Genomic DNA, 14232 nt, shown 5'->3' on the forward strand with positions numbered 1-14232 from the left:
TTATGTAATCAACCAACTGTACTACTAAAATTTTGAGGTGTGTTTATGGTAATATGGGTCAATTTGTCACACTACCTCACATCGAAATTCAGAAAGCTAATCTATAGTGAGTGGTTGCAACCATTGTTATTTGTTGTAGCTTTTATGTAATCGGACTTTGGCCACAAGGAGATGTAAACATCAGTGTTTTAAAAGGCGTGGGGTGTAAGGCGATACGTTTATATATGTCTCAACGAGGCGTATGCCCCGAGACACGGGGCGTAAGCCCCATAGGTATTTAATTTTTAATATTTTATAAAATAATATAATGACAGTAAATATTTATAAACAAGTAAAATTGCATAAAAATTGAAGAAAACTATAAATATGTGAAATATATATATATGTGTGTGCGCGCGCGCGCGCTCCATCCATATATGTGTGTGTGTGTGTGTGTGTGTGTGTGCGCGCGCGCGCTCACAAAAAACTAGTCAAACAATCTATTATACGCTACTTACAAGCAATGTTTTAAAAGGCGTGGGCTTGAGGCGGGGAGTTTTACTTGATATGGGGCAAGGCGTAAGCCTGGAGGGGAGGGGGCATAAGCCCCATGGATCTTTAAAAATTTTAATTTATAAATTAATAAAATAACATAATAACACCAAACAATATAAAATATTAATTAAAAGTTAAAAAATTTTTAAAAAAATTAAAGGAACTCATAGAAAAAAATATCTAGCACGATTCTTAAGTATAACTAATGCATACAAATCACGTATAACGTCTTTAACTTTCAAATAATTAAAAACTTACAATTTCTTTAAAAAAAATAATGAAACTCCTCATTTTACCTTCCTAAAAGTAAATAATTAATAAAATCTTATTAGTACGATAATTAAAATATTACTCCTTCATGAATAAATACAAATTAGTTTAAGATATCATATTAATAAAAGTGTATAACAAGGAGGCACAAATGAACTAAGATACGACCAATAACAAGTGAAGATATAAATTCGCAATACTATGTCTCATTATTAGAGTTATGCTCAATCTTCATATTTCTATGGATGAATAGAACTTTTATCATTAATTTGTTAAAGAATTTTGAAGGTCAACTATATTAATTAGGAAATTTGACACGTGATTTGCATTAGAACTGTTAGGCGAGTCGCGAACGTTGGGCGTTAGACGTGTTTAGGACGCACGATCGGACGCTTGGGGCGTAAGCCTCACAGAACTAAGCCTCATACATGAGCCTCAGAGCGTTTTGTAAGTGCCCCGCTCAGGGGCGAGCCCCGGACGAGTCCCAAAAATACCTTTTAAAACACTGGTTAACACCACTCAATTATCCTCCTACCCATCCTCCCATGCAACCCATCAAATAAAAACACAAATTCCAATTATGGTTCATCGATTTCCCTCGACTTCACCGCCCGCCACACGGCCGCTAACCTTGTTCCACTCTCACCACTGACGCGTGCAAACCACTCCCCTTTATGCAACCCCGAGCTGTGTGAATACACCCCATGCGAGGACTCAAAGAGGTCATTGAAATTCAATAGGAATATGCTTATTTAGAGAGAAAGGCATTGTCCTGAGAATAATGAGCGGTTAAAATGCAGAACTCCGGCACCTTTTGGTTATAAACCGCCGTTCAGGTGGCCGGAAAGTCGTGACTCGGTTTGGTTTGCGAATGTTCCACATAAACATCTTACGGTTGTGAAAGCCCGTCAGAATTGGGTCCGGTTTAAGGATGACCGGTTCACGTTCCCCGGCGGCGGCACCATGTTCCGGTTTGGAGCCGATGCTTATATTGACGATATCGGGAACTTGATGAGCTTAATGATGGCTCCATTAGGACCGCCATTGATACCGGTTGTGGGGTACGCTTCATTACTTCTTTTGAATATCGTTTGGAATTTTCCTTTCTGTGTGTGTTGGAATGTTTTCTTGAAAATGATTTATTCTCTAAGACATATTTTTTCTACTACCATTCCGAGCAAAATTTTTTACTACATCTCAAATGAAATTTTGCTAATTAATCCAACTAAGCAAGTTCCTCTTTTCTTCTTTGTATGATGTCTAACTGTTGTATTCTTTTCCTATTTCTTTTCATCCACCATATGAGTCTAACTTTACCATATACAAGTTCAGGTTGCAAGTTGGGGTGCTTACTTGCTCTCCCGAAACATCCTACCAATTTCATTTGCTCCCAAAGACGAACATGAAGCTCAAGTTCAATTTGCCCTTGAGCGAGGAGTTCCGGCATTGATTGGCATATTAGCTACTAATAGGCTACCTTACCCTTGTTGGAAGGATTGAGTGAGCTGTGAGAGACACAGTCGAGAGACGATAAGGAGCAGTTGTAGAGAGAGAAATAAAATTGGAAGAAATGAATCTTAGTATTTTGTCATTCACTATATACATAGTTATATATATCCACCTCATGACTAACCATAACACCTAACCATAATTAACCTTTAACTACTAACTCTAGTTAACTATACCTTACTCACTACTTACAAAATACTACTCTACAATTCACAGTACAAGGTACAAGTAAAATGTGTCCCTAATACTTTCTACACTCCCCCTCAAGTTGGGTGATGAAAGACATTGATCATCCCCAACTTGCATAACATTTCACAGTGTAATTGTTTTCCCAAAGCCTTGGTTAGAATATCTGCAACTTGCTTTTTGCCTGGCACATGCTCCGTTTTGATCAGTCCTTGGTGTAGCCTTTCTCTAATGAAATGGCAATCAATCTCTATGTGCTTTGTTCGCTCATGATACTTTGGGTTTGAGGCTATCTGTAGAGCCGCTTTACTATCACAATATAATTCCATTGGTAGTTCAACTTGTGCTCCTAGTTCTTGTTTTAGACCATGCACCCAGACTAATTCTGCGACAGTAGTAGCCATACTCCTGTATTCCGCTTTTGTTGAGCTTCTTGAGACAATGTTATGTTTTTTTTATTTCCAGGAAATCAAAGAGTTCCCCAACCTGGTGCAGTATCCAGTAACTGACTTCCTGAAAAGTATACAAGATGCCCAGTTTGCATCGTAAAAAGCTGTCACTTTGCCAGATGATGTGCTACTCATTAACGGGCCCATTCCAGATTTATCCTTGATGTATCTTACCACTCTCAGTGCTGCTTCATAATGAGATTCCTTTGGGGCATGCATAAATTGACTTAAGTGTTGAATAGCGAATAAGATGTCTGGTCTTGTAGTGGCCAGATAAAGCAATCTTCCTATCAGCCTCTGATATACTCCTCTGTCTTCCAGTTCCTTATCCCTAGTGATATCAAATTGTTGGTCATACTCTTGACTTATTAGCTTTTGATTTTGTTCCAAAGGTGTTGTGACTGGTTTAGATCCCCCTAGACCACATTCTGAAATTAATTCCAATACGTATTTCCTTTGGTTCATGAGTATACCTTCATCAGATCTGGCAAACTCAATTCCAAGGAAAAATCTCAATTCTCCTAAATCCTTCATTTTGAAGTTCTGATTCAAAATGTCCTTGGCCTATTTAATCAGTGTGACTTTGCTACCTATGATAAGCAAGTCATCAACATATACCAAAATTACAACAATGTCTCCATTGTGCCTTTTAGTGAAAAGAGAGTAGTCCAGCTTGCTTTGGACATAGCCAGAATTGGTTAAGGTTGTGGTTAGCTTCAGATTCCACTGCATGCTTGCTTGTTTGAGCCCATATAGGGATTTGAGTAGCCTACACACCTTAGTCTCCCCTCGGCTACCAAATCCTTGAGGCAATGTCATGTAAACCTGCTCAACTAAATCACCTTGAAGGAATGCATTATAGACATTCATTTGAAAAAGAGGCCAAGCCTGTTGAGCAGCCAGGGCGATGACACATCTCACTGTGACCAGTTTCACTACTGGAGAAACGGTATCATGGTAATCCAGGCCTTCCAGTTGAGTAAATCCCTTGGCTACAAGCCTAGCTTTATATCTCTCCACACTACCATCAGCCCTATACTTCACTTTGTGAACCCATTTACATATAATGGGCTTCTTACCTGTAAGCAAGTCTACAACCTCCCAAGTTTGATTGTCAGAGGGAGCCTGAATCTCAAGTCTTATAGCTTGAATCCAATGTTCATCTTGAATGGCTTGATTAAAAGAAGCAGGTTCAATGACAGAAGAAAAGGCTGACAGATAGGCTTTATAAAGAGGAGAGATGGATGAATAGGATAGGGAATCAGAGATAGGATATGGTGTAGTGGAGCAATGCACACAATCAGTATGCCATATAGGAGGTTTGGATTCCCTAGATCACCTCCTAAGAGGAGCATCAGATACAGGAGAAAAAGAAGGGGAAGAAGGAAAAGAAGCTACATGAGAAGAAGGGAAACCCCTAGCAGAGCACTCTGATGAAGGAGAGTTAGAACTGGTTGAACTAGTAGAAGGAGAAACAGGGTGAGCAAGGAAAGTATCATTTGAGGAAGGAGTTAAATTTGGAGAAAGTGGAGTTCCCTAGGATGGAATCTGAGGTTCCAGGAAGGTGGATTTAGGGAATTTGAAAGGGAAAATGGATTCATTAAAAGAGACATCCCTATTGATAAAAAAAAGTGTTTGTGGAAATACTATACAACTTATAGCCTTTCTTGGTGTCTGAGTAGCCCATAAAAACAGCATGAATCACCTTAGAGAAGAACTTATCTGAGAAATTTGGTTTAGTGGCATAGCACAGACGGCCAAAAACCTTAAGGTGATCAAAGGAAGGTGGAACACCATGAAAGAGTTCATAAGGGGACTTGCCAGAAAGAACTGAGGAGGGCAGTCTGTTAATTAAGAAGGCTGCAGTCAAAATGCAGTCACCCCAGAATTTTAAAGGTGCATGAGCTTGAAATCAAAGAGCTCTCGCCATCTCAAGTAAATGCCTATGCTTACATTCAGCCACTCCATTTTGTTGTGGAGTATAGACACAAGAACTTTGATGAATTATACCAAGAGATGTGAATAGACTAGAACATTGAGAATTGAAAAACTCTAGACCATTATATGATCGGATGACTTTAATAGAAGCTGAAAATTGAGTTTTAACTAAAGTAAGAAAAGCCCCGATCAAAACAACCACATCACTTTTCATTCTCATCAGATAAATCCAGGTCATTCTAGAGTAATCATCCACAATGGTGAGAAAGAATCTATGACCATTGTAAGTACTTTTTCTATATGTACCCCAAACATCCATATGTACAAGTTCAAAAAGGGATACAGTTTTCTTTTAGTACTAATGAGGAAAGGGGATCTAGTCTGCCTTGCTAAAGGACAGATAATACAAGACAAAGATCCTTTATTAGACAAAAAAATAACCTTTCAAAGAAGAAATTTTTTGTAGTACTGCTATTGGTGCATGACCAAGTCGTTGATGCCAAATAGAACAAGAATCTGGAGAATTGGATGAGGGACATAGTTGATAGTTAGATGTAGTTGAAACTTGAAACTGAAGGCTGGGAGACTGAAAGGGAAGATGTTTTGACAGGTGATGGCTTCTTGATAAGTTGAAGTAGGTAGAGACCATCCTTCTCCTTACCAATCCTCTTCATCTTGTCATTGCAAAGGTCCCGAAATACACAAAAGTCAGGATAAAAAACTGCACAACACTGCAATTCTTTTGTTACTTGGAAATGGATAGAAGATTGTATTTGAAATTAGGAACATAAAGCACATTGTATAACTGATTATCAAACAATGAAACAGTTTTAATATGAGTGACTGAGGTGGTATGACCATTAGGTAAATGGATTCTACTAGAGTTGGGAGGCACGAGTGATGGGTTAAGTAAATTATGCAAGCTTGAGACCATGTGATTCGTGGCTCCAGTGTCAATCACCCATGGATCAGTGGTAGTTGCACTAACAGAAAAAATATCATGGAGACAACTAGGTATACCTGCCATGTTGGCTGCAGCTTCTTGAGAAGGTGGTTCCTTAGTGATCAAGTTCAAGATCTGCTGGTACTGTTCAATAGTGAAGACTAGGAAAGAAACTGTTGGAGCAGCTCCAGTAGTGCATGGCACAAGCATGGTAGATGCTGTACTCTCTGTCAGATTGGCATTGTTTGCCATAGGACCCCTGGTAGTCCCAAAGTTGTTCCCAAAAAGTTGATTAGGCCCGTGATTCTGCACTTTGTCAAAGGACTTCCTTCTGTTGAACTTGGCATTTTATGGATATCCGACCAATTTATAGCAATTCTCCCTCGTGTCCTTTCATGTTGCAATAGTCACAATAGATACTAGTATTCTTATTGAATCTATTTCCTTGTGTGGATGCCAATATTGTTGAGTCATTTAAATCCAGTTATTATAATGGTTGAGCACACTGTGAAATCATATTGCAGCCATTGACTCTCGTCTTGCGTTATCATGTTGTAAGCCTGGTTTAGGGATGGACTGGGCACTGTTAACAGAATTTGACTTCATGATTGGGAGTAGGTCTCATTTAGACCCATCAAAAATTGCATAAGCTTTTGTTGTTCCATATGTTCTACATATGCCATGTCACCACCAGGCAGGGGAACTAAAGAGAGGTATTCGTCTCAGACATTACGCAGCCTAGAAAAGTACTCAGATACAGAGGAAGTGCCTTAAGTCATAGTATAGATTTCACGATGCAATTGATACACTCATGTGAGATTCCTTTTATCAAAGTGCTCTTTCAAGTCCATCCATACCTTATGCGCATTAGAAGAGTACATAAGGCCATTTGCTAGCTCTTTTGACACGGAATTGGTAATCCATGATAAAACAAAAGCATTACATCTATCCCATTCATGTATCAAATCATCCTTATACATTTTCCAACGATAATTTTCATCTATAAATCCTAACTTGTCTTTTGCTAGCAATGCAACTCTCATTGAATTACTCCAGGCAGTATAGTTTTCAATTTCAGTTAACTGCTGAGGAATTAAGATGCTACCTGGTGTATCCTATGGATGCAAATACAATGGATTTCTAGGATGAATGTCGGTGAATTTCTCAATCGAGCCGACAATAACACGCTCTTCAGTTGTTGAAGTGTTTGGCATGATGAATCAACAAGAAAAATTGCAGATTTGACCACGACAAAAAATTAGGGTTTCTGTGACCTCAATTACTCCGGAAAAATTTCAGAAGTTGCACAATTTTCAATGAAATTCAACTCACTACGCACTGCAATTGCTCAAACTCGTGGTGTTTCAGCTCAAAAGACGACCGATCGATTGCTCTGATACCATGTTAGAAGGATTGAGTGAACTGTGAGAGACACTCAGTCTAGAGAGACGATAAGGAGCAGTTGTAGAGAGAGAAATAAAATTGGAAGAAATGAATCTTACTATTTTGTCATTCACTATACACATAGTTATATACATCCACCTGATGACTAACCATAACACCTAACCATAATTAACCTTTAACTACTAACTCTAGTTAATTAAACCTTACTCACTACTTACAAAATACTGCTCTACAATTCACAGTACAAGGTACAAGTAAAATCTGCCACTAATACTTTCTACAACCCTGCTAGGGCTTTCGATATGGCAAATTGTTCTCGCTATCTCATCCCTTGGGGAAAGTATGGTAATCTAAGTGATATATATATATATATATATATATATATATATATACCTTTGCTCTTTATTCATCATGTTCAAAAAATAAAGATCTATCTTTTTAATTATAGTATTTTACTTTTTATCCATTTTATATGGAGCAGATAGGCTATATTTAATTGAAGTTGATCGAATTTTGGACAAGGTGAGTTGCTCTGATGGTAAGCACCCTCCACTTCCAACCAAGAGGTTGTGAGTTCGAGTCACCCCAAGAGCAAGGTGGGGAGTTCTTGGAGGGAAGGATGTCGAGGGTCATTTGGAAACAGCCTCTCTACTCCAGGGTTGTTGTTGTTGTTGTTGATCGAATTTTATGTCCTGGTGGATACTGGATTCTTTGTGGACCACCTATTAACTGGGAAACTCGCTGGAAGGAGTGGAAAAGAACAGCCGAAGATTTGAAAGCAGAGCAAGATCAAATTGAGAGTGTTGCAAGAAGCCTATGCTGGAAGAAAGTAACTCAGAAAGGCGAACTAGCAATCTGGCAGAAGCCTACTAATCATATGCATTGCAAAATTAATCAAAAAATCTTCAGGAAGCCCCCCTTTTGCCAGGAACAAGATCCCGATAAAGCATGGTAATATTCTGCTTCTTGAATTATTTTAATTCAACCAAGGTTAGATCTCGTTTCCACCCCGCCTGCATCGCATGACATGTACGCTTTTACATGTGATTTTCTTGCATACAATGTCTAAGAGACCTTTAGGTGCATAGGCCTTGTGTAAGCAGGAGCTAAATGAACTGCAAAGAAGTACTTGTGCTGTCATTATCAAACATTTGCTCAAAGAATGTGATCCGTTTATCTCTTATTATCTATGTGCCTGCTCGGACTCTCAAATTAAAAACTGAAAAGCGGACCGGGGCTCCCTAGGCAGATTCATCTTTTTTCTTCCACTGTCCTTAAAATACTTTGAGTTGATACCAAGACCATTTTATAGCAGAAGGCATGATCTGTGTCACAATGATCTTCGTTCGAATTAGTTTATGCTATTCCACACCTTTTGTCACTTTAATTTTTCTTTGAAACTGTTTTACAATATTCAACACTTTTGGCAGTATTACCAAAACTATTTCACCAACTTAGTCTAGAAAGTTATGGTATGTGACGAAAGAGCATCCAACTTCAATGAAGTCAAAACTATGCTTCCTAGATGAAGTATAATTAGTGTTCCCTGATGTATTTATCATAGTGTATATGGTCGAAACAGATTTCGGCCTTCCTACGTTCGATCGAGTTCGAGCGTTAAAAAGTCGGAATGAGATTTTGGGAGTGAGCTCCGAAGTCGGTACTAACGAGCCTCGAGCCCGAAGGTCGCTCGAGGAGTCGGCTCGATAATCCTATCGAGCCCGTGACCGAATCGATCCGCAAGGCACTGCTTCGAGGTTGGAAATGCGCGATGCCCATCTCGAAGGTCGGCTCACAGACAAGAGCAGTTGCGACCGCACCAAGGGAGAGAATCTTGGCGGGAATCAAGGAAGAGACAAGTCATCATGGGCCTTCCACTATATGTTTTATTTTATTATTTTTTGTAATGACCCTCTTCTATAAAAGGGAAATCCTTGTAAGCTAAAGGACAGAGACAAAAAATTACTTCTCAGATTGAAAGATATCCCTTTGTGTTTTCTTTATTTTATCTTATTCATTCTTATTGCCCACTATTTGCATTTTCACAGTCAAGAATATACGTATCTCTATTTCTCTACACGATTTATATCGAACTGTATCGCATATCCTTAGAACCATACACAAAATCTAACGTTATCCGATTTTTTCGGTAAACACATAGACTCTTCAATCTTCCAGGTACACCAAGATTGATGCTTGTTTAAGTCCCCTCCCTGAAGTGTCTAACATTAGAGATTTTGCTGGAGGGCCGCTGGATAATTGGCCAGAAAGATTGATTGTCGTCCCTCCTAGGATTGCTAGTGCAAGCATAGAGGGAGTAACTGCAGAGGGCTTCTCTAAAGATACAGAATTGTGGAGGAAGAGAGTCGGCCACTACAAGGCCCTGGACTTCCAATTAGCAGAGCGTGGAAGGTACCGTAACATACTTGACATGAATGCTTGGTTGGGAAGATTTTCGGCTGCACTTGTTGATGATCCAGTTTGGGTCATGAACGCCGTCCCTGTTGAGGCTGAAGTCAATACGCTTGGAGTTATCTATGAACGTGGTTTGATTGGGACATACCAAAGCTTTTTGCCATTTCCTGCTTGTAACTGATGATGCTCTTTTCATCCAGGTGCGAAGCCATGTCTACGAATCCTAGAACTTATGACTTCATACATGCTGGTTCTATTTTCAGCCTCTACCAGGACAGGTAACCGTTGCGTGGTTCATATTCCCCGAGCAACCATTGAATGTTGCATGTTCTCTTGATCGTTGATTTACGTTTATGTTTGCAGATGTGAAATGGAAGATATATTATTGGAAATGGACAGAATATTAAGGCCACAAGGCAGTGTAATTTTCCGAGACGACGTGGATGTTTTGGTAAATGTGAAGAGCGTAGTAGATGGGCTACAATGGAATAGCAGGATGGTTGATCATGAAGCAGTATTGGACAACACCAGCCCCTGACCAAGATAAACAACCTTCCTAGGCATCAATGAATAGTGTTACAATCTTGCCAATTCCTTACTTCCTTTGTTGATAAATTTTGTTTGTTCAATGGGCTCTTGTGATTTTTCATTGACCTCTCTATCTTTTTGGCTTCAAAATAAAGAAGAGGATACTGAGGTTTTCTCCTGAGATTAGTCTTTTACTATCTGGCGTTCCAGCCGACTCGTAAGATTTTACTTTTTGTACCCCTACTCTATTATTGAAATGCAAAATTTGGTATAGGGACAAGTTTTTATTGGATTTTTAATAAATTGACAAAATATGGGTTTCTTTCTACTATGAACATCTAATCCAACATGTCAAAGAAAACAATTGAATGATTAATAATCACATGTTGCGTATATGTTAAGAGTAGTAGTAATATTTATGGGGTATGTATTTTTCTTTTATTATTAGGACAAGTAACTCTAGTATTCACTATGGTTGTTTATTTATTTCTTAAAAAGATTTTATCCACACAAAAATGTTTTTCTTTATAGTTTCTATGTGATACATGTAATTATTTTCACAGTCAAGTTGACCAAATTTTTAATTTAATAATATCACATAATTCCATGTATAAAGTTCAAGTCAAATGAAAGTTTGATAACAAATGAGGACGCCCGGATTAACCATTTTATTACTACCAAACAACAATAAAAACACGCACGCATCAAGAAGAAGACAGACAGACAGATCTAAATGAAAAACAAAAGGGTACTTAGAGCCCGTTTGGATTAGCTAATTATAAATAGCTGATAAGCTTGAAGTATTAAAACTGATTTTTAAAATAAGCGTTTACGTGTTGGGATAGACGTGCTGAAACTGATAATAAGCAGTTGATATGTTTGGTAAAAAAGTGTTGATAAGTTGTTCTCTTGTTAAAAAGACTAAAATACCCTTAAAGTTTTTACAAAAAAATATGAATTAAAAAGTTGCTTTGTAGAGAAAATGATAAACAACGAATACAAAATGAAGAGAAAATTAAAAAAATTATTTTTGAAAAAATATTTGTAAATTAAAAAATATTATTAAGGATAAAGTAGTAAAAGTTTTGATCAAACTAAAAGTGTTTATAAGCTGAAAAGTCATAAGTTGGGGGTGACCAACTTATGACTTATGACTTATTTTAACTTATAAGCACTTGACTTATAAGCACTTTGAATGTTTACCAAACACATAGAAAAGCCAAAACGTGTTTATAAGTCAGTTGACAAGCTTATAAATTTAGTCAAACGGTCTCTTATTTTAAAAAATACATTTCACCCTTATTCCTTGGCACTATTTTCACACCGCGCTGAAATGGGGAAAGTCAAGCCCAAACACTGAAATTTCTCTTGGGTTATTTGATCAATGGATTTCGCCATATCCTCCGTCAAAAGATTCTTCCAATCCCCAATTTCTCCTTTTCGAAAAAATGCACTGTTACTGATCAGTCCCGCACTTCTAGTCTTATTCTCCTCTAAGTTGCTTAAACTTGTCAAACTTTGGAAACTACAGCGAGTCACTATTTTTTCAGGCAGACCTTGCATTTCTTCCTCCTGAGAGAAAGGTTTCCCCATAAACTCTGCTAACTTCTTCACATAACCCAAAGTATCGCTCTTCAAATCTTCGTACGTCAAGAAGAACACTCTATCGGGTCTGTCTAAACTTGCTTTCCAGTATTCTGTAACGTGATCCCAGTAAGGTCCAGACACGGATTTTCCTTCACAAAAATTTTCGAATGCTTGTTCGAGTGGATTACTGGGGATATCCTTAAGTTCTTCAACGTTTTTCTTAACTGTTTTAGTAAAATGCCATAGAGAAACAAATGTATCTTTGGGTTCCCTACATATGTATATGATCTTGCAATCTGATTCTAGTATGGATTGTGGTAAGAGAGTGTAAGGAAGATGTGTGGCAAACAATGGCAACTCATGAGTGTCTAGAAAAGTAGGGTTTAAGACATAATCAGTTTCCATAGTTGGTACAATTTCTTGGGGTAACTTGGTGGAGTCATCAAAAAGTTGATCTGATCTTGTCATAATAGAAAAGGCCAAGGCTTTAAGCCAATTGGTACCTGTTTTTGGAAAACTGCAAAGGAAAATATCACAAGATTCAGCCTTGAAGACCTCTGATAAAAATGCAATTCCTTCTAGGAGGATAAAAGGGAACCAAAAGCCTTGGTATTGGCAGAATTCATAAGGAGGATAGGGAGTTTCATGTTTAGGGAGGGTTGATATTATCTCTTTGTATTTCATGCTCATGACTTCCTTGGAATTTTCAGCAATATTGGCACATAAGCGACTAGCTTTGGAAGGGGAAGATGACTGTCATTTTCTGGGAGGGGGCGAAATGGAAGTATCTAAAATTGGAACCTGATAGTTTAGGAGACAGCTTCTCCATTGATATAGAGGAAGAATTTGTGTAAATACAAATTAGTTCTATTTTCATTTGCGATTTACTTTCAACTCCCGTCCACGACTTTAATAACAACATATAATGTCCTCTTATTTCAACCTTCCATATCTTGTTCAATAGTGGTCAGGAAACAGATTGGCAAGGGCCCATGTGAACCTCCCATAATTGAGCATATAGAAACTATCTATATCACGTAAAAAGATAAGAAAATATTACGTTTGGCTTTAATTAAAATCAATTACTCCCTCCTGTCCACAATAAGTGATCAATTTTTCTTGGGCACACCCATTAAGAAAATACAAAATTCTAGATAAAAATAGTTGGTGTGACTAAACTACCCTTAATTAAATGTTGGAATATAGTTAATGTGAGGAGTAAAAGACTTTTTAGCGATACGTACATAAGGGTAATTTTGAAAAAACAAATTGAATTTTTTCTTGATTATATAAATGAACACTTATTTTGGACAAAAATAAAAAAGTAAATTGGTCACTTATTATGGACCGGAGGGAGTATACATGCTTAATTAATGAATATAAAATAGAAGTAAAAATTCAATAGAGCATAACTTTTTTTGTTGCCGACTTTAAATTATGTGGTGTTCCAGGTCGAAATATCAGTTCGCAGCAGCAAGAACTAATCCACCAACCTTAATTGCTCCGGGCGTTCATTTTACTTGGACACTTACAAAAGCTGGTTTTTTGTGCAGTAATACTCGAGAACCAATTTAAATGGAATACAAACGAAAATAGTTGTAAGATACGGGGGCGACTTTACCTTAGCCCAAATGGTGTTACGTGACATTGTTTGTCATGCCGGCTTCATGGTAAAGCAAGAAAGGAACTTGCTTTAGGCCCCCAAATTTTGGGGTCCTATTAGTAAAAATTTGAGATCATTAGATGACGAGAATTTTAAAAAATAATGTCTTAACCTTGAATATTTCTTAAGATACGGAAAAGGGCCTAAAATGTGTCTTTACTATATGAAATAGGACAGGCTAGCCCTTCGTTAAAAGTTGGTCTCTATTCTTTCCTTGCCGTCAATAAATGGGCTCGTATATGCCCTCCATCACTAACGGGAGACTCATAAAGCCACGTGGAATATATGTGAGGGCAAGTTAGACTTAGTTCGAATTATACATGGGCATATATGAGTCAGTTATAATAGTCATTTCTCAAACACTTTACTACTCAATATCAGTTTACTTAGACACCTACTTGACAACACCAAACTAATTATCACAGCAAATAAACTAAGTCATAGACACAAACATTCAAATGAACGATAATGACTTCATTAAATCCTTGTACAAAAACATAATGTTTCATTACATAATAAAAGACAACAATTAAGCCATAATAACACTAACATTACATATCATTTCCCACGGATCCAAAGAACATAACAAAACATCTCATTATCACACATATGAAAATTCACATCTTCTTCCGAAATTTAGCATCAAGCACAACTGAGTACTCTAAATTGGTCACTTTCTTCATTAGAACATTTCTTTCCAATTCCAAGGCTTCTATTCTTCCATGATCGACGAGTATCATAACATTCTCAAGATCAAACTTTCCTTTGGAGAGCATTTGTTTTACGGATTAGAGCTTCTTTTTTCT

General features: G+C 37.6%; 1 protein-coding gene and 1 pseudogene across 1 annotated transcript; one reads left to right on the top strand and one right to left on the bottom strand.

Annotated features, from left to right (window-relative positions):
• The first annotated feature begins 546 nt into the window (after positions 1 to 546).
• On the top strand, positions 547 to 10449 carry LOC104106361 (probable methyltransferase PMT16; annotated as a pseudogene).
• Positions 10450 to 10906: 457 nt separating this feature from the next.
• LOC104106360 (flavonol sulfotransferase-like) lies at positions 10907 to 12690 on the bottom strand. Its single transcript, XM_009614890.4, has one exon. It carries the CDS (start codon positions 12451 to 12453, stop codon positions 11476 to 11478), a length of 978 nt encoding a protein of 325 aa, XP_009613185.1. The 5' UTR covers positions 12454 to 12690; the 3' UTR covers positions 10907 to 11475.
• Positions 12691 to 14232: the final 1542 nt, after the last annotated feature.

The sequence above is a fragment of the Nicotiana tomentosiformis genome, chromosome 1 (genome assembly GCF_000390325.3).
Source record: "Nicotiana tomentosiformis chromosome 1, ASM39032v3, whole genome shotgun sequence".
Classification (NCBI taxonomy): domain Eukaryota; kingdom Viridiplantae; phylum Streptophyta; class Magnoliopsida; order Solanales; family Solanaceae; genus Nicotiana; species Nicotiana tomentosiformis.

Coding starts and splice junctions, on each gene's coding strand:
- LOC104106360 (XM_009614890.4), bottom strand. CDS start 12,453: ATGAGCATGAAATACAAAGAGATAATATCAACCCTCCCTAAACATGAA.